Raw genomic sequence first — 22,984 nt, forward strand, 5'->3', positions numbered from 1 at the left:
CGAGCGAGGCCGAGAAGAGCGCGCATGCGCACAACTTGTGCGCTAATGGGCCACTATCTCGAAGTAGGCGAGGCGTGAGAATGCGCTTGCGCAGCGTTGTTCTCTGCGCTGAGGCCGTGGGAGGGCCACATGGCCATGCGCCTGCGCAATCCTGTTCCTGAGGGTTGGCTGGGCGGGGCGCAAGAGGGGGAGAGGCCCGGCGCCTGCGCAGTGCTGTGCCCGGCAGCGTTAGCGTCCCTGGTGAAGGGGCCGGTGCGGTGTGTGTCAGTTTGTCTCGTTCGCTGCCGGTGGCACCATGGCCAGCTACAGCCTGGAGGAGCGCGCCACCCTCAACAGCCTGGAGTACCGGGTCTTCTTCAGTGAGTGCGCGGCGGCCCTCCCGCTCCGCGCGGGGTGCCCGGGCGATGGGATCCCGCCCCGGGGGAGGCCAGGCGGCATAGCGCCCGGCTTGGGGGCAGCCTCCGGCCTGGGGTCGCCCCCTCGCGTCCGGGGGGCTGGGCCCGGCCCCGCTGACCAGATCCGTGCGGAGCTGCCTTGGCACCCCCGCCCCTCGCCGGCCCGGCTGCCAAGCGGGTTAAAGTCTGAGCGTGGCGCGGGTGGGGCCGGCCAAGGTGCCTGCTGCCGCCGCCAGATAATCCTGTAAAGGGCTTTTCTCTGCTTCCTGCTCCTTCCAGCCCTGTCCCCGGGGGAACGGCCTTTACCCTGGCCGGGCTGTTTAGGGCGGTAACCTGGGGCGCTGGCCTAGGCGGCACCCTGCCCCCAGGGCTCCGCCTGGCACTGGCCGGGTGCAGGGGCTGGTGGGAATGGGGTCACCTGTCGTGCGGGGAAGCAACGAAAGCGCGGCTACGTGTCTCGAGCAGCAGCCCTGCCAAAGTCAACTCGCCTGGGGCCAATCTTCTACTCGTATGCTGCTTTTTTTTTTTTTTTAAACGTAGAAGGGGTGAAAATGTGGAGGGAGGGAGGTATCGTCCACATTTAAATGCATGGGAGAGCAGAAAGATCATAGGGGAAACTAGCTGCTTGTAGGACCACGTCCTTGAGACTGTTCATCATGCACCTATCAGCTCTTCAAAATCCTTCGTTGAAGCCCACAAGACCTAGTTGTTCCCTCAGTGAAGTGGCGACTTAACTCTTCCTCTTATTCTTGACCAGACATGTCAAACTGACACCTCTGATAATGCCATCAACTTGCTCTGCCTGCATCCCCTAAATCTTCTGCCTGATTACAGAGAGAGAAGTAGTTCCCAACTGTACCCACTCCTAACTTGTGATAGCTCTCAAGTAAGAACTTGTGCTGGGGGTGAAGGAGAGAACAAAATTGGCTATCTGAGTATTGCATCATCTATTTGGCTTCCTTAGTAGCTCGCTTTCCATGGTTAGGGTAAAAGGGCATGATACTGAACTGGCCACAAATAATAGACCTGCTCTCTTGCACCTCAGCAGAAGAAAATGCTTGACTTAGTACAATGTTCCCAACTCAATTTTCTGAAGAGAGATAAGCTAAGAATCCTAGCCGGCTTCTCTGACTTAGCCATTTAAGTGACTAATCTCCTAATGGCTGTCTTAACTGAGATTATGAAACATTTTGTATCCAATACAGTCTTTCTAGGAAAGTGATAATTTAGTACTGTATTGTTTAGTAGGAAAAGTTAATATCTAATATTGACCTGCTAGGATTTGAAATTTATTTCACAGAGAAAAAGCAGACACTGTCCATTACATTATAAAATCTCTGGGTGATACTAATTGGTAATACACAGGTATGAATAACAGAATCTTTCCATGTTTTCCGACTCATGCAGTAGGAGCAGGAGAGAAAATGGGGTGGGGAGTTAAAATGAGTATTGCTCAGTCAACAGGAGAAATAGCTGTCTGTTTCACATTGTCTGCTGGGAATGATCAGATTTCCAAAGTCTTGCTTTATTGGGGGGGAACCAAACAACTCTCTTGAGGGCAACTAGCAAAGTAACTCATTTATGCTGAAATAAGTAGGTCTGTAGAAAATACCAGAAAACCTACAAACTGAAACTGTTAATTCTCAGATCCCTCAAAGTTCTGTTCTACGCAGGCTGTAACAGCAGCACTCTTGCCATCGTGGCTTTAAATATCAGCTGCAATTCTAAATATGAACTGTACCAAAATGTGAAAGAAAGCAGAATGTCTACACCAGGCTACAGTGAACTTCCCAGTCCTGGTCTTCACTACTTCTTTATTTTTGTAGTTTTGCAGACCATTTTGTTTCAACTTATCGAACATCAAAGATAATGGCCACTTTCACTGAGCACACTGACTGTGCTTTAAATTAGTAACTAGCAGTCCTGGGCAGGATAGTCTTGCAAAGGTCCTGCAAGGGTGCTGGGCTTGCCGAGCATAGGATTCTGGCTTCATTCCCACTCATACTCTGTCCAGTTATCTGCTAGCTGGGGCAGGAAACAGCTTCAGACTCATTCCTGGTAAGCAGGTGTGAGGTGAGGATGTCCCCTCCCCCCGGAAAATGTGTGCAGCAGTGCTAGGAGGGGGTGGAAATGTCTGATGATTGTAACTCATGAATGAGGTTAGCCAACCTTAACTAGCTGGTAGCCTTCAACAAATAGGCCCTTTGCATGTGCCATACATATTGGAACCACTTTGATTTACTGGGTGATCTATAGCACTTGGGAGGGGTATAAGTATTGCTTATTAACAAGGCTTCTGTATGTAGTTATTAGGGGAGCTCTTAAGATACAGCTCCAAGACAAACTATATCTGCAAGCTAATTAAACCTTGTGGTGGTCTTAAAGTGAATCTAGACCACTTCCTATAAGATCTGGATGTAATTTGCTGTCCTTCTTCCAGCCAGTGTTTGACAATTATCAATATTTTTATAATCTTGACAGTCACCTCCGTAGGTGTCATTTGAGGTTGTCCCATGCCATTTCCCCCATAGAATGTGATACATTAGAGAATCTACTTCCATTTTTCCCAGGAATCTTTGTCTAACTACTTGAGGGTATTATGCATCTGTGATATCAACTTCTCCTTAGAGTTTGAAATAGAATGTTTCTATCTGTTGGTTCTTTTAAACTGCGCTGAGATTAGGGAGATAGATGTCTTGTTACTTCCTTCATGTATTCACAACCCTCTATTTAAAAAAAAAAAATCCTTTACAATATTATTTGTGCAAATATTAAGGTGAGCTCTGCAAACAAGTGATGGCTGCTTTTTAATAAGCCTTCTCTTGTGCTGTATTTCTGGAGGAAACATGGGGAGTTTTATAAGACCTATGTTGCAGCAATGGAACTGTAACTAAGCTATGTCTACGCTACTGCGGTAAGTCGACCTACGCTACGCAACTCCAGCTATGTGAATAATGTAGCTGGAGTCAGTGTACCTTAGGTCAAGTTACCACGGGGTCTATACCGCGAGGGGTCGATGGGAGAAACTCTCCCGTCGACTTACCTTACTCTTCTTGTCGGGGTAGAGTATAGGGGTTGCCTGGAGGGCAATCTGCTGTCACTTTGGCGGGTCTTCATTAGACCCGCTAAATCGACCACCAGTGGATCGATCTCAGAGCGTCAATCCTGGATGTAGTGTAGACCTGCCTGTAGTAACACTACATCTCTGACACTAGTTTCCCTGTTACTATTTCAGGACATGGTCAACATCTTCTAAGCTAGGTATTTGAATAAAGACAACTTTATAGCCATAATAGTTAAATTGTTTTCATTAGCGCTAATTAATGCATCTTTATTTACTAGTTTAATATGTTGTTCTTTCAGAAAATGATAAAGGACACTACATTTCACCATTCCATGATATTCCAATATATCCAGTTGCTGGCAAGGTAATGTATGTGGCTATATTAAGCAGGTTCTTAGCTTCCCACTATGAGAACTTTCCTATTAGAAATCTCTTCCCTCCAGATACTATTGGTTTCTCCTTTCAGTGCATCTGTGTGGTAAATAACTGCAACATAAACTATGACATTAGTTGGCCGCTGGCTAAACAGTGCAACTGCAATTTCTCTAACTGAGCAAACTGGGTTAGGTGGAATCTTACATCATGCACTTTCTCTGCTGATAAGGGAAATTCAGTACAAACTTAGCCATAAAATGAATGATAAGGTCCTCTGTACCTTGGAACTAGTAAATAACTTCTGATGCCAAGCCACTGAGGCAACTAACTTTATTAACTTAGACATGTGAAATAACATTGTTACTCGTCTTATAAACTGGAAATGGTTGGTTTCATGGATGAGAGCTATGCAATGGTTGGTTTCATGGATGAAAGCTATAAAAATTGTAAACTTTTCTAAGAATGCTAATGTAGAAGAATTTGAGAAGTGATGACTTAGGCCCTAATACCACGAACAGCTCCCCATGAGCAGAATCCTTATGTAAAGCTCCACTGAAATTGTTGTGTCTTCATTGCATCGTCCTGAAGTGCTTCTTAGTTCTGGGGCTAAATTCTTAGCTGCATTAGGGCTGCTTTGTGTCACTTTCCAAATGAAGATCTGTTGTAATTCCAGTTTAACCAGCTACTGAAGTAACCTCCCAGTGTATGTCGAGATCATCAGGTTACCCAGAGCCATTCCAGTAGCTCCTATAAAAACTATCCTGCTCTGAGAGGAGTGTGGCTGGGGAATCCCTGCATTCTCTGTGATCCATGGGTGCCATAACAAGTCCTTAAGGTTGTTGGCAGCTCCTGCAACTTAAAATGGTGGTTCCAACTTGCTTTCAAGGTCTGGCCCAACTGCACCATTTTTGAATAGCAGCTCAGGATCTTGGGAATGATATGCTGTGTGGAAAGAATTTTTCATTGTGTGTACTTCTCCCCCACCTCCTTCCCCCTCCCAGGGTTTTTACCACCTCTTTTGGTACTTTTGTCCAAACATAGTGCTAGTTCAGAATTGGCAAAGCTTGTGCTGTGGTGATGGGAGTAGTGTAAGACTCTCTTCCATTACATCTGGAGAACTGCTTCCTTTTTTAAAGTTTCTAAAGCCCCTTGAGCTGCTGTGGTACTTCCACTGACATCCATGGGAGTGCTGAATATGGGTCAAACTCTGTAGCAGAATTGAAGGTTTTTCTGGACTCAGCATTTCAAAATGCTTTCTGACAAATTGTAAAATGGTATCAAGTTACGCAATGTCAGTATTTGATCAAGATGTTGGCTCCAAATACAAATCTGTGTCACAGGGATGTCTCTTTCCCCCTCCCTCTTTTTTTAAACTCATTCCTCCTCCCTCCTCAGGTACTACTTCTAATCTCCTATTATGCAGAGTTATTTGTGGAGCTCAATCTTACAAAGAGGACCTATAGGAGGGAGTAGAGTTGTCTGTGCTGCCTTAATAACTACTTTTTGTAGAGAGCTGGCTGGTCATATGCCATTTGCATTTCCACTTGCTACTAGTATTAAAATGTAGAGTTTTAAAAAATAGATGAATTATCTGTTAAGATGTTGCACACGCTAAAATAAAAAGCTCAAATCTATGCACTAGTCTTTGGCACCCTCTGCATTCCTCCTTCCTTAGTCTAGGAAAGGCAGTTCTCCTGTTGTTTCATTGGACCACAGCATATGCATATCAAAACCTCAAGTTTAATAAAGGGAAGCTGGGAAACTGCCATCCTGTGTGTGAATACAGCGAGTGAAAGCTACCCAACCTCTCCTTGGACTGTTGTGTTCTGCCCATGGGTTTCCTCTCCATGAAAATTTTCCTCTGACATATGGTTTGAGGAAGTAGTGCACATTTGCAGGGAAAGGGTTAGCATGACTGAATTCTGAGGGTGGTAAGAGAAGAGGCAAGAGCCCAGAAGATCAGGTACGTGCACGGTCCGCTAGCTAGCTCTTGCTTTTTACAGTAAACCCTCCTGGTAAAAATATCTTTTCTGACTTATCAGAATTATACCACTAAAGTAGATACAGACAACATTTTGGAAGCATTTCATGTATTGACCGGGGTGTTATGAATATAAAGGGAAGATGGGCTGAAACAAAAACTTCTAATTTTCCAGTAGTGTGTGCAAGACCTCATATGAGCAGAACCAAGATACTTTCAAGACCAACTCCTATGTAGTGTGTAAGTTTATAACTTGGGGAGGGTGTTAAGGGCAGCAGTTAGCTGAGTGGTAAGGAGAAGACACTTTCAAGTTAAGGCCACTCACAAAGCACCATATGCCAAATGTGGTGGAGAGCAGTGTCTTCTTGCCCATCAACTCGTGCAAAACTTCCAACTTCCAAAAGCACGTTTCCGGAATGTAACTTAGACTAATAAAATACAACAAAAGTTATACTCTCATTCTCCCCAGTCTTTCTTGAACTGGGTAAAAACAAAAATTGGAGCGAAGAGGGTGGGAAGGTGTCTGGAGCAGTGCCTATCGGCTTCAGGATTTGGAGTATTACCGGTTAACTGCTAATCTCAGATTGGTAAACAAGCAGCACACTACATCAGTGTCTGTGGGGTGTGTGTACAAAAGTCATTGGAGAGAAACAAGTGTGATTAATATTGTATACAACTACACAATGCACTGTTGACTATGTTACTTTTCTTTGTATTGCATGGCTATCTCAGGGAACTTTCCTGGTTACTCTGCTGGTTCAGTAGCTGTTTTGTTAGGGAGTCCAGCTTAGGGCAAAAGGTTACGTTACTTTGTCTGGACACTGCCTCTAGCTCTTAATCCTGGTATTTTTAAGATCTTGAGAGGATTGTAAAGTATTTTTCAGTCTAAGATTTGAGATGTGCTAAACCTATCTGTACGTGGGCTCTTGTCCTCCTAGTATTCAAATGTGAAGTCACACTATCTTAATGTATTAATCATGCCGTCTAAACCATGTCAAACTCACCCACTTAATTTCCCAAATATGAACTAGCTTCTACATATACACAAGTTTCCAGAAGTTGCCTTATCTTGAATTTAGCTAATACCCTTCAACCTCCTCTCCCTCCCTTCAAAAGTTAAGTTTATTTCCATACACTTAAGCACTGATTGAACAATCACACCTTACCTACTCTGTTCTGATCCACTGCATTTTCCACACTAATGGATCTTTCTCTCTCCCTCCTTAGTAGAGCAATGCACAAACACTAATGGAGCTCTGAACCACAGAGAAGAGCCCCTAACATTGAAAGAGTAGGTGTAGTAAACTGAAACTGGAGAACATGTAACACTGATTGCAAACCATTAGTCATCCAACTTTGGTGAAATGCAGGTGCAAGGGATTTAGCATCTCTGATACAACTGTTCTGAAATACTAATGCTGCTCAACCTGAGGATTAGATGAACCAACGGTTGATATGGAGCCAGGAGCTGCAGGTACTCAGCACTTTGAGAAAAAATAAGCCAGTCTTAGTTGTGGGGGAGGCCTTTTTAAAAAACAAAAAAAAAATACAAAAAAGCTCTGAGCTCTGGAGGAAGAAATGACTCTAGTATGGGACTTTCAGAAGAAGTACTCTGTGTTGGTCTAACTCTCATCTCTGTGGAAGTTTCGTGCCAAGTCGCACCCATAGTCTCAGTACTACAAGAGACAGTTCTATACAGTAGAACCTCAGAGTTACAAACGGACTGGTCAACCACACACCTCATTTGGAAACGGAAGTACGTAATCAGGCAGCAATAAAGACCACCCCCCCCCCCCCCCCCCAAAAAAAAAAAAAAAAGCAAATACAGTACTGTTGAAACTTTTTTTTAAAAGGAAAAGTTTTTAAAAAAAAGTTTCTGTGCTTGTTTCATTTAAATTAAGATGGTTAAATCAGAATTTTTTTCTGCATAATAGAAAGTTTCAAAACTATATTAAGTCAACATTCAGTTGTAAACTTTTGAAAGAACAACCATAACGTTTTGTTCAGAGTTACGAACAGTGTCCATTTCCAACATGTTCATAACTCTGAGATTCTACTGTCTTCCTGACAATCCTTGTACCTACTCCATTAAATGTGCCTGAGCTATAGATGGGCCATCTTTTTACACGGGGAGGGATGATTTTCAGAACATCTTGGAGATCTCTGGTTGTGTTTTTTTTTTTTTTTTCTTTTAGTCAGGGTGGAGTTTGTATTTCTGCAATGTAGAATGCCTATCAGAAGCATTTTTTTCTTAGAACTGCCTCAATTATATTCACCCTGCAAATGAAAAATGAAACCTTTTAGTGTCATGGATCTGCTTATGCTTTCTTTGGCCTCCATTTTGTTTCTCACTAGAAACTCACATGAGATACTTCTTGTTATATGTTTATTAAACTTAATTTAAAACTGGTATTTCAGGATCTACTAGTGTCATGGAGTTATGTTGCTGAAAAGATGTGTGTTGCACCAACAGTGTAAAAAACCTACTGTCAGAATATAAAATAGCCTTAATGCTGGGCTTGCATGGAGGAGTAACTTTAGTCTGAATATTGAACACTTTACTGTTGACACTTAAAATCCTGCTGCTCAGTCAGTTATCAAGATACAACAAAATTATCTCACTTGGACACAGCAAAATGTGTTAGAACTTTAAATAACTTGCTGCTTTTGATTAGTTTGCGCTTCCTTTAGAATATGGGGATGTACTTCTCATTTCAGAGAGATTTTGCTGATCTGCTTCTTGCTTGTTTCAGAATGTGTTCAACATGGTTGTGGAAGTACCTCGATGGACAAATGCAAAGATGGAGGTAAGTGGAAGATAAAATCCATAACTGAAGGTCTGGCTGCTTCTAGTTCTTAAATCTCTGGCACTGCTGAATCTGTGTGGCTTTTTTGAAAGGAAAAAAGTAGTCTAATGTAGTACAACTTTGCTCTGGAACAAGCAGAAGACAGCCAAGTTAACAGACCTAAATGTAAAACTTTGGTAACTAGCTTTATTATGTATTAATACTAAAGTAAGCAAAATATCATGAAACTTAAAAGCTCTGACCAGTGTTGATGTCTCAGTTTAGGTATAACAGTTGCAAAGCACACCTGGCTGTATAAAAAAAAATTGCAGAGTATGGGCAGTTTTATGAAAACTTTTTAAATCATAGTTCTACTGTAGTTAACTGCTAAATGAACTAGGAACACTGTAATAGTAGACCAGTATCACTCCTATGCGAGGTATAGCCTTCTTCAGTCCAAGACCCAGATGTTGGTGGAGCTTTAAGACTCTTGCTTGAAGCCCCAGATGCCTAGTGGAAGAGACCTCCTCCAGGAAAGGGATTAGTTTGGCCCATACTACTTGGGCACTGGAATGGCTGCAGGCTATATAAGCATAATTTAAGAAGGATGGGTTTGGGTATTAAGAGTAATTGTATGTTTTGGAGGGCTTCCACATTCCAGCTTATCTGAATACCTCCCTTGGGAGTAGCCTTTCCTTTACCTCTGGCCCCTGACTAGTTGGATCACTGAGGGAGAGCCTGTATCCTAATAGCTACAATCTGTAATGTATCTTAATCGCCAAGTAAGGGGCTCATTCCAAATAGGACTGGTTTGGATACCATTTTAAGCAACTCTTCCAGAGGCAAATTTTACCCATGATGTCAATAGTATTTATTTTTACTGGAGAAGCCAGGCCAAGACTTTCCATGAAAAAGAAAAAAAGCCTCTGGGCATATTTTGGCATTTGCCTGTGTGGCCAGACTTTCAAAGGTACTGAATCTAACAGCTTTTGTTGACTTTGAAGGGAGTTTTCAGATTAGATTCAGATTCCTAATTTTGAACATCTGGGGTCCGGGTGACTAAATGGTCGTCGTTTCAGTTAGGTAAAAAATGTGCAGGTAACTGCATTTGTCTGTTTCAGATTGCAACAAAGGATCCTCTAAACCCAATTAAACAAGATGTGAAGAAAGGACAGCTGCGTTATGTTGCTAATGTATTTCCCCACAAGGGCTATATCTGGAATTACGGTGCTATCCCACAGGTATTGCTTTGTACATATATCTTACCTTTTTCTTGCGGTGGAAACTAGATATTAGCCACACAAACACCATCCTGAACATATTTATATGTTTTTTTTAAAAATGTGAATGCTACCATGCTAACAAAACACCAGGCTGAATCTATTCAGACTGAAACTGAAATAGAAAATGCTAATGAGGGGAAATATGTAGTCAGTAGTGACAGAAATCTCAAGAGGAAGGTAAGTATGCAAGTCATGTTGTAATCAAGCTAACAAAAATATAAACTTGCAGTAAAATACCGATGTAGAATAAAACTGGCTTTATACCAGTAATAAAATGCCAGCTGTTAAGCTACAATGACCCCTACCACCTATCAATTCAGTTGAACAGCAGTCTTCAGAAATTAGTAGTAGGTGGATAGTCTTCACTGAAGAATGTTGCTATATAAGAAGAATGTTTTAGGCATTTGGTAAGTGCTCTCTGATAGGAGTGATTCTGTGCCCATGTGTAAGTTTCAGACCCCTGGTGCTTCATCTAATGGTCTGACTTGGATTTCCCAGACAAATTCTTCTTAAAAGCAGCCTGTCAGGAGACCCTACATTCAGTTGTGTACAGACAGTGAAAAATCACGAAGAGAGTCATTAATGTATACATAACTTGAAAATGCTTTAGGATCCTATGGCTAAATATACTAAAATCACCTTAGATAAGATACAGTATTAATACTTGCATTCTGCTGGGCTTCACATCTGTAATTTGAACAGTCCTGGCCTTTTCTAGAAATAGACTTTCTATCTCATATAAATAAAAGCTAGGTTTTTAGTTAATGTTGTAGCTAACAAAACACATTGTATGACAACCTGTACAGAATGGATCTCTTCCATACCCTTCTCTGAACTTTGTCCACACACTGCCCTTAAATTCAGACAAACTTTCCACCACCAAAGATGGACAGATTTGGCTGCCTGCCTGCCAGCATAAATATGTAAATAATGCTGCTACAAGTTCCTTATTGTAAAAGGACTATCTTAACACTGATCTTGTTTTGTCTTTTAATTATCCTGCTAACTTTCTGTATCCTCCCCTCTGACCTAGGAGAAAGTGAGGTCAGTTCTGATAACGAGAAGTAGTTTAAAAGAACAGTCAGAGGAAGTGAGCATGCAGCTTATCCTGATCTAGAAATCCCAAATGGAAATGGACAAAGTAAACAGGCTGTGTAAACAAATGTAAAAAGTGAACACTTCCTAACCAGCAATCAAAACTGACTTTCTTCCTGCTGAAACCCAATGGAGAAACATTCCATCTTAATTAAGCTTCTTCACTAGAAAACTGCTGCCTGCATGAAAAACTCAGAGCCATCCATTCATGTACATTTTGAATCTCTGGGGCTCTCATCTAGTTTAAAAATCTTTCTCATACGTAGACATGGGAGAATCCACGACACAAAGATGAAAATACTGGCTACTATGGAGATAATGATCCAATTGATGTGTGTGAAATTGGAAGCAAGGTAATGTGCTATCTTACAAAGGATGTTTATTTCTTAGAACTGTAATCCGTTAATTAACTGACTTCAGAGACCACCTAACTTCTGGGTCTTTTATTAAGAACTTGGCTTCTCTTAATGCTGCCATGGAGACTTCTGGTGCTGAAACGTAATGAATCTTAATTCCCCAAATTCATGTCAAAGTTCAAGTTAATGGCTACCCAGTGGTGTGATTTACATTAGTTTCCAGCCATTCAGTCTTCTGTATTGATCCTCTTACTGAACTTGTTTTGAATGTTAACTTTTTACTGAATTGTAATGCGTCTTATGTTGCACATCCCATAGCACATTGGTAGAAATAATTAATACATTTTATTTAATTAGATATGCTCAAGAGGAGAAGTAATTAAAGTGAAAGTTCTGGGCACACTAGCGCTGATTGATGAGGGGGAGACAGACTGGAAAGTAATAGCAATCAATATTGAAGACCCTGAAGCAGCCAGCTATAACAGTAAGTAGCACAGGAGGAAGGCATTGTTTTGGCCTTTTACTTACCCAACTGGGGGTTTTGAACAGAATGTTCCTTCATGCTGGAAAAATCTGCATTTAAAATCCCTAGAGCTAGATTTTAGCCAGCTTCTGCACAGGGCCTTGGCAGAGCAAGGTGAACACAACCCCCTTTTTTACTCCCATCCTGCTTCCTGTGCCAAAGGATCTACATATTCCTAGAAGTGGTGCTGGCCTAAGCTGCAGAAGGGTGTACTAGTTCAGCACAATCCTTTAGCACCTCTGCTGGTAGAGGTCGCTTGGAAGCTTCCAGTGGGAGCTGGTTACCCTTGTGCAGCCAAAACCCTGAGGGAAGGTGATAGTGGAAACTCCACTGAGGGTGAATTGCATACACAGCACTCATGAGATTTTGCTGGCGCAGGCACAAGGCACAATTTGCACCTCTGAGCAACAGCTGGCTTGATCGGGTCCATACAGCTAAATGAGCATGTGGTGTCTGACAAAACACACCTAAGTTCTCCACTCAAGTTTCTCCTGACTAAAGGTCAAAATTCCTTCTGCCCCTTCTCCCCTGAAAATCAGAAAAGATTCCAGTAAAATAACTTGGGCTAATCCGACCTATTAAAGGTTATCAATAACCTATCTTTGAAAAATAACTCTTCTATGCTTTGGACAGTTGGATATACTCTGAGGATCAACCAGCCTCAAATCTGACTACTTCTTGCCGTCTCAAATTAACTTGTTTCTTGTCTTTTTGACATAAACTTGGGCAGGGAGGTAAATCTTGTTCTTAGATATCTAAAATCCACCCTCTGTCTTAAAAATTGACTTATAGTACATTAGCCAAACTTGTCCCTAACAAATGACTTCTCATGAGAGCTAGGCATGCACTCTTTAGGAGATGTTTCAGGTGTTTGTACTGTAGCCAACAATCATAATGCTTATCTTCCTCAGTAGTGCAAGACTCCAAGGTGGTCTGGACAAAAGTATATTATACGCATAGCACAGACTAGTTTAAGACTGCACTTATTTGCATGATAAAGAAGAGGTTTTTTTTGTTTTTTTTTTTTTCCCCCTGCTGTTAGATATTGATGATGTCAGAAAGATAAAACCTGGATACCTAGAAGCTACAGTGGACTGGTTTAGAAGGTACAAGATACCTGATGGGAAGCAAGAAAACCAGTTTGCATTTAATGGAGAATTTAAAGACAAGGTAATGTAACCACCTCTTCATTATTGTAAATCTGTAAAACCAATCTGATTGTCCAAAAAGCACATTACAGTTGAGGAACAATAGTCTGTACATTAAGCGTGAGGCACATATTGCATACTTAAATGTTAGTTTTCAGAGTAGCAGCCGTGTTAGTCTGTATTCGCAAAAAGAAAAGGAGTACTTGTGGCATCTTAGAGACTAACAAATTTATCTGAGCATAAGCTTTCGTGAGCTACAGCTCACTTCATCGGATGCATTCGGATGCACTTCATTGAATGCATCCGATGAAGTGAGCTGTAGCTCACGAAAGCTTATGCTCAAATAAATTTGTTAGTCTCTAAGATGCCACAAGTACTCCTTTTGTTTTAAATGTTAGTGTGACTGCAAAACTGAAGTTTCACTTGAAAACGTAGGCCACTTGACTAAGCTTTATTTTATCTACTGTAATAGAAATCACTGATTTATTCCTCTTCTAGCTCTCCCCAACCCCATCTTTATTTTGCTTGCTAGCAGAAACACTAAGGGTTACATCCTCAGGTGCAATGCAGCTGTTGAACACCCCCAGCTGTTGGAAACCACACATAAAATAGGCGTATCCCGCTACAGGAGGATCACTCCAGAACACAGGATCTTCTGGCATAGAACCAGCACAGTAACTCCAATGACTTTCTGTTGACATGTGGAGCTGAGCCAGAACAAAGGGGACATGACTGGTGCTTCCCTTTATCTCATTGATCTCTTCCCCCCACCCCCCCACCCCAATCTTGGCCTGTTAGAGCCTCCTAGCAAGTGACAAAAGCACACAGGTAACCCATGAAGACTGGGTGGTGCGCTTGTGTACACAGCCTTCTCCTTCAGATGTGTTGTCCTAATTTGCTATAACCAAGGAGCTGATTTACCTCTTCTAAGTTACTGTACATATATTCTGAAATTCTCACCGATTTTCTCAGGGTGTAAGGGTTTTGTTTTGATGGCATCCCTCTCTTTCCAATTATTTATAACTAGTGAAACAAGAATTTTAAAAAAATCTTTTAACAATATTCACTAAGTATTTCACTTGGCTGTGACTATAACCATTACATTACTAGTTTCACTGTCTGGATCATATGCTAGAAAAGGATTCTTGTGTGTGTCAGGCTACACATAAGTCTAAAAAGTATTTTGAATTTAAATGTATAAAAGAAAAAAGTGTTAACACAATTTTTGCCTAAAATTAATTGGAAATGTCCCCTTCCTTTAAATATTCAGAAAATAGTTCCAAAAATTGATCAGTGTCACGGCTAGTCTACATAGCTATTATTCTTTTTTTTCCTGTCGCACCCATTCTGTTAGGTGTTTCAGTACTTTGTATCTAAGAGTTTGCTTAAACTGGGGAAGGAGGATAGAGCAGGGGTGGCCAACCTGTGGCTCTGGAGCCACATGCGGCTCTTCAGAAGTTAATATTCAGCTCCTTGTATAAGCACCAACTCCGGGACTGGAGCTACAGGCACCAACTTTCCAGTGTGCTGGAGGGTTCTCACTGCTCAACCCCTGGCTCTGCCACAGGCCCTGCCCCCCTCCTCCCCTTCCCACCCCCCCAGACTCCTGCATGCCTCGAAACAGCTGATCGGGAGGGGGAGGCGCTGATTGATGGGGCTGCTCGTGGGCAGGAGGCGCTGGGAGCGGGGGCAGAGCTGATGGGGGTCTGCTGATGTATTATCTGTGGCTCTTTGACAATGTGTATTGGTAAATTCTGGCTCGTTTTCAGGCTCAGGTTGGCCACCCTGGGATACGGATTAGGTCAGGATCAGCCAACACATGTTAGCGAACATCAACCTCTTTCACTAACATAGACACTCTGTTAGAGAGAGGGGAAAATGGTTTTATGGTAAAGGTACTGGACTGAGATTTAGGAGATCAGAGTTCAGTTCCTCTGTGTGCCACAAACTTACTATGTCTCCTTCAGCATCTTGATTCCATCTTAAAAGAGAAATTTTATAATCCCCCATTTTGTCTGTTAAGGTGTTTGGGGCAAGCACTGTGTCTTACTAGGAATCTGTAGAGTACCCAGCACAAAGGGGGCCTAATCTCACTTAACAGCTCAAGCTGCTACTATAATACTAATAGTGACAGAGGGCAAAATAATAGCAGAGATACTTAGTCTGTTTATAGCAAGAAAATTGCTCTTCTAAAATATCTACCATAAACATTAGGCTCTGTTGGTTCCTATCTAATTGACAGAATGGGGGATCATTAGAGTATTTGCCAGTAATATGGAATTTATCCTTTTTAATTTTAGGACTTTGCAATTAACATAATCAAAAGCACTCATGAACACTGGACAGCTCTAATATCTAAAAAAACAGATGGAGGAGAAATCAATTGGTAGGTTACAACTCTTCTGTTACACTGCTTTTTTGTTAAAAATTCTAAGCAAATGGGAGTACATAATAGCAGTCTGTGTTAGGGGTTTAAAAAGGGCTCCAAAGGTGATCCGGCAATTACAGGCCTGTAAGCGTGACTTCAGTACCGGGCAAACTGGTTGAAACTATAATAAAGAACAATATTGTCAGTCATATAGATGAACATAATTTGTTGAGGAAGAGTCAACATGGTTTTAGTAAAGTGAAATCACGCCTCACCAATCTACTAGTATTTTTTGAGGGGGTCAACAAGCATGTGGACCAAGGGGATATAGTGTACTTAGATTTTCAGAAGGCCTTTGACAAGGTCCCTCACCAAAGGCTCTTACACAAAGCAAGCTGCCACGGGATAAGAGGGAATGTGCTCTCGTGGATTGGTAACTGGTTTAAAAGATAGGAAACAAAGGGTAGGTATGAATGGTAAATAGTGGTGGCCCCCAGGGGTCTGTTCTGTGAGCAGTCCTAGTCAACATATTCATAAATTATTTGGAAAAAGGGGTAAACAGTGAGGTGGCAAAATTTGCAGATGATACAAAATTACTAAAGATAGTTAAGACTCAGGCAGACTACAAAAGGATCTCTCAAAACTGGGTGATAGGGCAACAAAATGGCAGATGAAATTTAATGTTGATAAATGCAAAGTAATGCACATTGGAAAGCATAATCCCAACTATACAGACAAAATGATGGGGTCTAAATTAGCTGTTACCACTCAAGAAAGAGATCTTGGAGTCATTGTGGATAGTTCTCTGAAAACATCCATTCAATGTGCAGCAGCAGACAAAAAGCGACCAGAATGCTGGGAACAATTAAGAAAGGGATCGATAATAGGACAGAAAATATCATGTTGCCTCTATATAAATCCATGGTACGCCCACCTCTTGAATACTGTGTGCAGAGGTGGTTGCCCCATCTCAAAAAAGATATATTGGAATTGGAAAAGGTTCAGAAAAGGGCAACAAAAATTATTAGGGGTATGGAACAGCTTCTGTATGGGGAGAGATTAATAAGACTGGGACTTTTCAGCTTGGAAAAGAGACGGCTAAGGGGAGATATGATTGAGGTCTATAAAATCATGACTGGTGCAGAGAAAGTGGATAAGGAAGTGTTTTTACTACTTCTCATAACACAAGAACTAGGGGTCACCAAATGAAATTAATAGTCAGCAGGTTTAAAACAAAAGGAAGTATTTCTTCACACAACACACAGTCAACCTGTGGAAGTCCTTGCCAGGTGTTGTGAAGGCCAAGACCATAACAGGGTTCAAAAAAGAACTAGATAAATTCATGGAGGATAGGTTCATCAATGGCTATTAGCCAGGATGGGCAGGAATGGTGTCCCTAGCCTCTGTTTGACAGAAGCCGGGTATGAGCGACGGGATGGATCACTTGATGATTACCTGTTCTGTTCATTCCCTGTGGGGCCCCTGGCACTGGTCACTGTCAGAGGACAGGATACTGGGCTAGGTGGACCCTTGGTCTGACCCAGTAGGGCCGTTCTTATGTTACTCTAGTATTAGCAACTTATTCTGTAGCTCGTTCAAAAACTGAGCCTTCAGCCTGTGTTTTTTAAAACTGGTAACCTTAACACCATTAATGCTGTTGTCTAATACTCTTGAGGAAAGAACTTGGCTCTCACAATTGCCCTTTCTCTTTTAGCGCAAATACAACTGTGTCAGACAGCGCTTTTTGTATTAGTCAAGAATCTGCTAAAGCTACTGTGGAAGCAGTAAGTACAAATAGATTTGGGTATCTCTATTTTTTAAAGCACCGGGTGTCCGTGATTATAAAGAAAAGACAAAAGGAGTTTAGGTGGTGCACTAAAAAAACACTTTTTTCCCTGTAGGAACAGCTTGTTGTACTGACTAAAATCACTCTAGATGGCCAAACTAAGCATGAACTTTTAGTAAGCAGAGGTAAAGGCGTGTACAGAAACTGAAACCCCTTTTTTCAGAGTTTCTACTTGCCCAGCTCATCTGGGGATGGAATCTCTTTTGAAACACTGTTTTAATTGGAGCAAAGTACTAGTTTTTGTATCATTAACTCATGTAAATGACTTGAAGTTAAAATGTTTAAAGAACTTTTTGAAAATGAATAGCTAAGACATAACATGAACTTCAGTTTTTAAAGTATAGGCTACCCTTTGCCCTCAGAATGCATGATATTTGTGACAGAACGACTTACAAAGGACTCCCTTCTGATTCCTTGAGAATATTTCCTGTCAAATGTATTGTCTGACATCTAATGTGTACTGCATTAATCAAAACTTCTAAATGGGTGAGGAATTCAAGCACTTCAGAATATTTGGCTATACCTGTAAGTCTGGAGTACCACAATATTAGGCAATTTCTAATAGAAGTGATGCAAAAAAGTGTGAATGGATAGGTAATGAACAAATCCTTTCAATATGTTAAAATTCTTATCAGAAGCAGAGACCAGTTTATAAATAGATGAAGATATAAACCTGTTTAACTTACTCTGCTTTCTTAAAGTGTCATGTTATAGCTGTGTCAGAATTACCTGGTAAAATTCTGAGGATAGAACACTTCATTAGGTTGTGGACTGGAATTGTCACCAGCCACAATATATTTTCGTCTTATCACTAGAAAAGCAAATACTCCTTGGGAAATATTAAACCTGGAATCCAAAACTAATTCTAAATGTCCTTTGCTCTTGTTTTTTGGAATCCAGTATTGGGACATTAAATAGCTATGGCTGCAGAAAGACAATAGAATATTATCTGCTTGCCTTTGTAGAGGTAGATATGCTTAGTGCAGAATGCCACCAAAAAATAGCTGGCTTGATTACTTCCATATTATCTAGAAGCTGTACTGATTTACAGAATACTGACAATATATAGCTGTGTTCTTCATCACCCATAGTTCTCCAGTATTGGCTGGTATGAATCTCTCTCCATATTTATATAGCCTGGATTTTAAATCTAGTTTAGTAAAGAGCGGGCTTTGGGAACACCAAGAAGCATAGTAGTCTCCAGATCTTAACGGTACCTCAATAGATTCCACAGTCATAAACCATTAATGCACGTCTTATTTATCAGGTACCACCCTGTGGAACTCCCAATACAATACCACCTGAAGGTAAGCCTTAACACCTACATCTCATTCCAAAGTGACTTTAAGAAGCGTTCGTTAAGAGATATTCTATAGGAAAAATTTACTGCAAATATTTTAAGTATGGTAACATTTTTTAAAAGCAGTGGAAATAAACTAAAAGCTTTGTTTAGAACTCTAGATTTTGTAAGTAACTGTTTAAAAATGTCTAACTTTTCCACTCAACTCCTAATTTTGTACATGTGAAGATGCTGCAGCATCAAGCATTCTAACTACTGTTTGAATAGCTTTAGCAAGGAAAGAGGAAGGAATACTGGGATTAGCAGGTTTCTTGAGCTTTAGGAAAAGCAATCCAGAGGACTGAAAGCATAGTGAATGCAGCAGAATGCACACCTCTCTACTTTATGCCAAAAAAAGTGAAGGGGGAAAAGTTTACAGTAGTAGGATAACATATCTATTAATAGTGCAATGTATAAGTGAGCTGAAAAAAGAGAGGCTTGATTTCATTCCCCCAGGAGCCAGAAGTAAGTAGCAAAAACCAGACAAGTTGCCAGAAAACCAATACCCTCTCTAGTCAGTTTCTAAAGCATTTGTTACTGTCTGACAGGTTCATTAAAAATGCTTTTGCCTCATTGAATATGCTTGTATCTTTAAACTTGTAATTGGATATTCCTAGTAAGGTTAAGGTTAAAAGGTTAAATGATTGATGATGCCATTACTGAAGCAGCTGTCACAACTATAAGCATTCTTTGGTCATCCATCCTTTTTTCTATATATGATGCTATAACATGCCTCTAACCTTAAAATCTTGAGGCTGCTAGCACCAATGCAGTCCTAGAGTAAGTCTGTTACTAAAACCTTTTCACAGCTTGCCTTACTTCAGGAGTTGTGGGATCATAACTGTGTAATAAAGAGAAATGCCTGAAATGAGCTGCCATCTTGAAGCCCCTCACCCCATAAAGGGATCAGTCTCCACACAGCTTTTTGGGGTAATGCTCCCAACTCCATGGCTCAGGATTCATTGAAATCTAAGAGCCCTTTTTGCACCATTATCTAATCAGTGGGTAATCAAAATGGCTGCCTTGTTGCCAAGCAGAGTCTAGTGTAGTAATTAAGTTCTAAAGTAACAAGTTTGAAGTTTGCTTAAGAAGGGGGAACACAGATTAAACTTTCTTGTTAACTAAGTTTGGAGAGAGTGCTAGCATGATAAATGAAGTGTGTGTGGGAGGGAAGGGGGGTAATTCCCTTTGATGGACACCCAGCCAGCCAGTTAGCTGTAAAATTCCTCTTGTTAGCTGTTGCTTTACCTGTAAATGGTTAAAAAGTCCCCCAGATAAAGAAAAAAAAAAAGTGGGTGTGATGGGTTGGATCACAGAAACCCCCTTGGGACTGCTACCTGATGTGCCTAGACTACCTTTGAGCCTGTTTTCCCTGCTAGCTTGGTACTTCAGAGCCCTGCCTGGTTGTGCCAGGCACGCTAGCCTGCTACAGCCACAGACCCAGGTCTGAACCACATCCCCCCACAAGCTACAGGCTTAACTGAAAACAGCTTAAGAAGTGCTCCTGTCTCTTGCACTTACAAACCCAACTCCCAATGAGGTCCAAATCCCAAATAAATCCATTTTACCCTGTATAAAGCTTACAGTAACAAAGCTTATACAGGGTAAACTCATAAACTGTTCTCCCTCTATAACACTGATAGAGAGAGATGCACAGCTGTTTGCCCCCCCCAGGTATTAATACATACTCTGGGGTAATTAATAAGTAAAAAGTGATTTTATTAAATACAAAAAGTAGGATTTAAGTGGTTCCAAGTAATAAACAAACAGAACAAAGTGAATTACCAAGCAAAATAAAATAAAACACACAAGTCTAAGCCTAATACAGTAAGAAAGTGATTACAGATGAAATCTCATCCTTAGAGATGTTCCAGTAAGCTTCTTTTACAGACTAGCCGCCTCCTACTCTGGGTCCAGCAATCACTCACACCCCTGTAATTATCCTTTGTTCCAGTTTCTCTCAGGTATCTTTTGGGGGTGGGGAGGCTACCTCTTAATCCAGCTGAAGACAAAATGGAGGGGTCTCCTAGGGCTTTATATAGTTTCTCTCTTGTGGGTGGAAACCCCTTCCTCCCCCATATAGAATCCCCTCTACAAGATGGAGTTTTGGAGTCACCTGGGCAAGTCACATGTCTATGCGTGACTTCTCTATAGGAACGCTCCCAGGAAAGCTCAGATGTGGATTGGCATCTATCAAAGTCTTTTGTCAGCTTAAATGTTTCTTGATTGGGCACTTACTGAGAATAGTCTTCTCAAGAAACTGACCAAATGCTTCACTGAGGCTACTTAAAATCAAACAAGTACACAGCCAGTATTTATAACTTGCATACAAATAGGATGAATATATTCAGTAGATCAGGGATTGGCAACTTTTGGCATGCGGCCCGCCAGGGAAAGCCACTGATGGGCTGGGACTGTTTGTTTACCTGCAGTGTCCGCAGGTTCAGCCGATCACAGCTCCCATTGGCCATGGTTCGCTGCCCCAGGCCAGTGGGGCTACGGGAAGCAGTGGCCAGCACATCCCTCGGCCACGTCACTTCCTACAGCCCCATTGGCCTGAAATGGCGAACCGCGGCCAGTGGGAGCTGCGATTGGCTGAACCTGTGGACGCTACAGGTAAACAAACTGTCCCGGCCTGCCAGCGGCTTTCCCTGATGGGCCGCATGCCAAAGGTTGCCAATCCCTGCAGTAGATCATAACCTTTGCAGAGATATGTTACATAGCACATGTAGCATAAAACATATTCCAGTTATGCCATATTTACATTCATAAGCATATTTCTATAAAGCATTATGGGGTGCAATGTCACAGTGGGCACCTGACCAAAAGAGTCAATGGGAAGGCTAGGACTTTTTAAAATTGGGAAAGTAACTTTCCCTTTGTTCTCTCTGGGCTGAAAAGATGGGGCAGCAGGAATGCTGTGTAAAGTTTGAACCAGATATTAAAATCATATCTAGAACTACTTTTAACAACCAAAATATGTAAGTAAATTAGAAATGTTTAGGAAGACCGCAATTAGGTTTATTTCTGTTTATTTTTTAAGGCTTCTGAACTTCTCTGTACTAACCCCAGATGCTTTTGTTTGCTTGTAACCTTTAAGCTAACCCCCAAGAAAGCTATTTTGGGTGCTTAATTTAAACTTTTCCCAATTTTAAAAAGTTCTATCCTTCCCATTAGCTCTTTTGGTCATGTGTCCACTTTTTTCTTTTTGCTTTACCTGGGGGACTTTTTAACCCTTTACAGGTAAATCAAGTAAAGAACAGCTACCAGGAGGGATTTTACAGCTGGCTAGCTGGGTGCCCATCGAAGGGAGCAGCTTCTCCCCCCCCCCCCCCGACACGTCATTTATCACAGCTAGTCAGGAACTCTTCTGGAATTTTAAAGTATTTAGTACTGCCCTAGACCCTGTGCAGAATGCTTGAAGTACACTACTGTGTAAAAACATTAACTTCATTGTAGTAGGAAGGCTGGAGGGGAGGAGGACTTCAGTCTCTGGGAACAGTTGCTCAACACTCTTATGTCTCAGATGCGAGGGAATTATGGAACTAAAAAATAAAATCAGCATGGTTGTAGGCTACTGTAATCCCTGACTACAAAATTATTAATGTATGTATTGCATCTGAGATAGCAAAATATTTAAGTACAAGGACTGCAAACATCAATGTGGCTTAGTTAATTTTAAGTCTGTATTGTTACTGTTCTAATTGCTTCTCTACTTAGCAATACTGATAAAATGCCAAAAAGAAGAGTCTTGCTCCCATTCTAGTTAATAGCAAAGCTTCCACTGACTGCAGTGGGAGCAGGAGCAATTCCAAAATCACATTTGACAGTCCCAGGGGTTGAGGACATTAGTAAAATTTGAAAGAGTTGAGTGGTAAGTAACCCCTAATAGCCACAGGCAGATAACATTGGGTCCACAAACTCTTCTGCAGAAATATTAATGGTCTGTGGGGTCCTGGAGAACTTGAACTAAATGTACAATGATAACTGGGTTTAAACCTTTTTTTTTCCTTTTCCCTTTTTCTTTTCCTTTTCTGACTACAGTGGACAAGTGGTTCTATTACCAGAAAAACTAAGACCTAAAGGTGGATGTTGAAATGCCTACATTTCTCCTACCAGGAAGCCCTAAGTGGGGGAGGGGAGGGAATGAGAAATACTAGCTTACAGTTCCAGAGGAAAAAATAGTCTTGTCTTATAGATAACTTATCATAACAGAATTGCATATCTACCAGTGTGGCATGTTCAAGATGTACCAAAGTCATGTGGAGAACTAAATGCAATCATTTTGTAAAAGAGCAGCTTCATGTGTCTTAATATGTATCTTTGTACATCACAACAGTAATTGTTCAACTCAATTGTGTATAGAATACTTGATGGGTGTTCACTGTACATTAGTAAGAAATAAAATTATTTTGCTGAAGTTCA

The 22,984-nt window shown here is 41.3% G+C and overlaps 1 protein-coding gene across 1 annotated transcript; it reads left to right on the forward strand.

Annotated features, from left to right (window-relative positions):
* The first annotated feature begins 96 nt into the window (after window positions 1–96).
* Window positions 97–22,984, forward strand: PPA1 (inorganic pyrophosphatase 1). The gene is made up of 11 exons (XM_037904297.2): window positions 97–359; window positions 3,759–3,823; window positions 8,569–8,622; window positions 9,723–9,842; window positions 11,246–11,332; window positions 11,693–11,819; window positions 12,901–13,028; window positions 15,307–15,392; window positions 17,089–17,158; window positions 18,488–18,527; window positions 22,604–22,984. The coding sequence occupies exons 1-11, from the start codon at window positions 296–298 to the stop codon at window positions 22,633–22,635; spliced, it is 873 nt and encodes a 290-aa protein (XP_037760225.1). The 5' UTR covers window positions 97–295; the 3' UTR covers window positions 22,636–22,984.

This window comes from Chelonia mydas, chromosome 7 (assembly GCF_015237465.2).
Source record: "Chelonia mydas isolate rCheMyd1 chromosome 7, rCheMyd1.pri.v2, whole genome shotgun sequence".
NCBI lineage: Eukaryota > Metazoa > Chordata > Testudines > Cheloniidae > Chelonia > Chelonia mydas.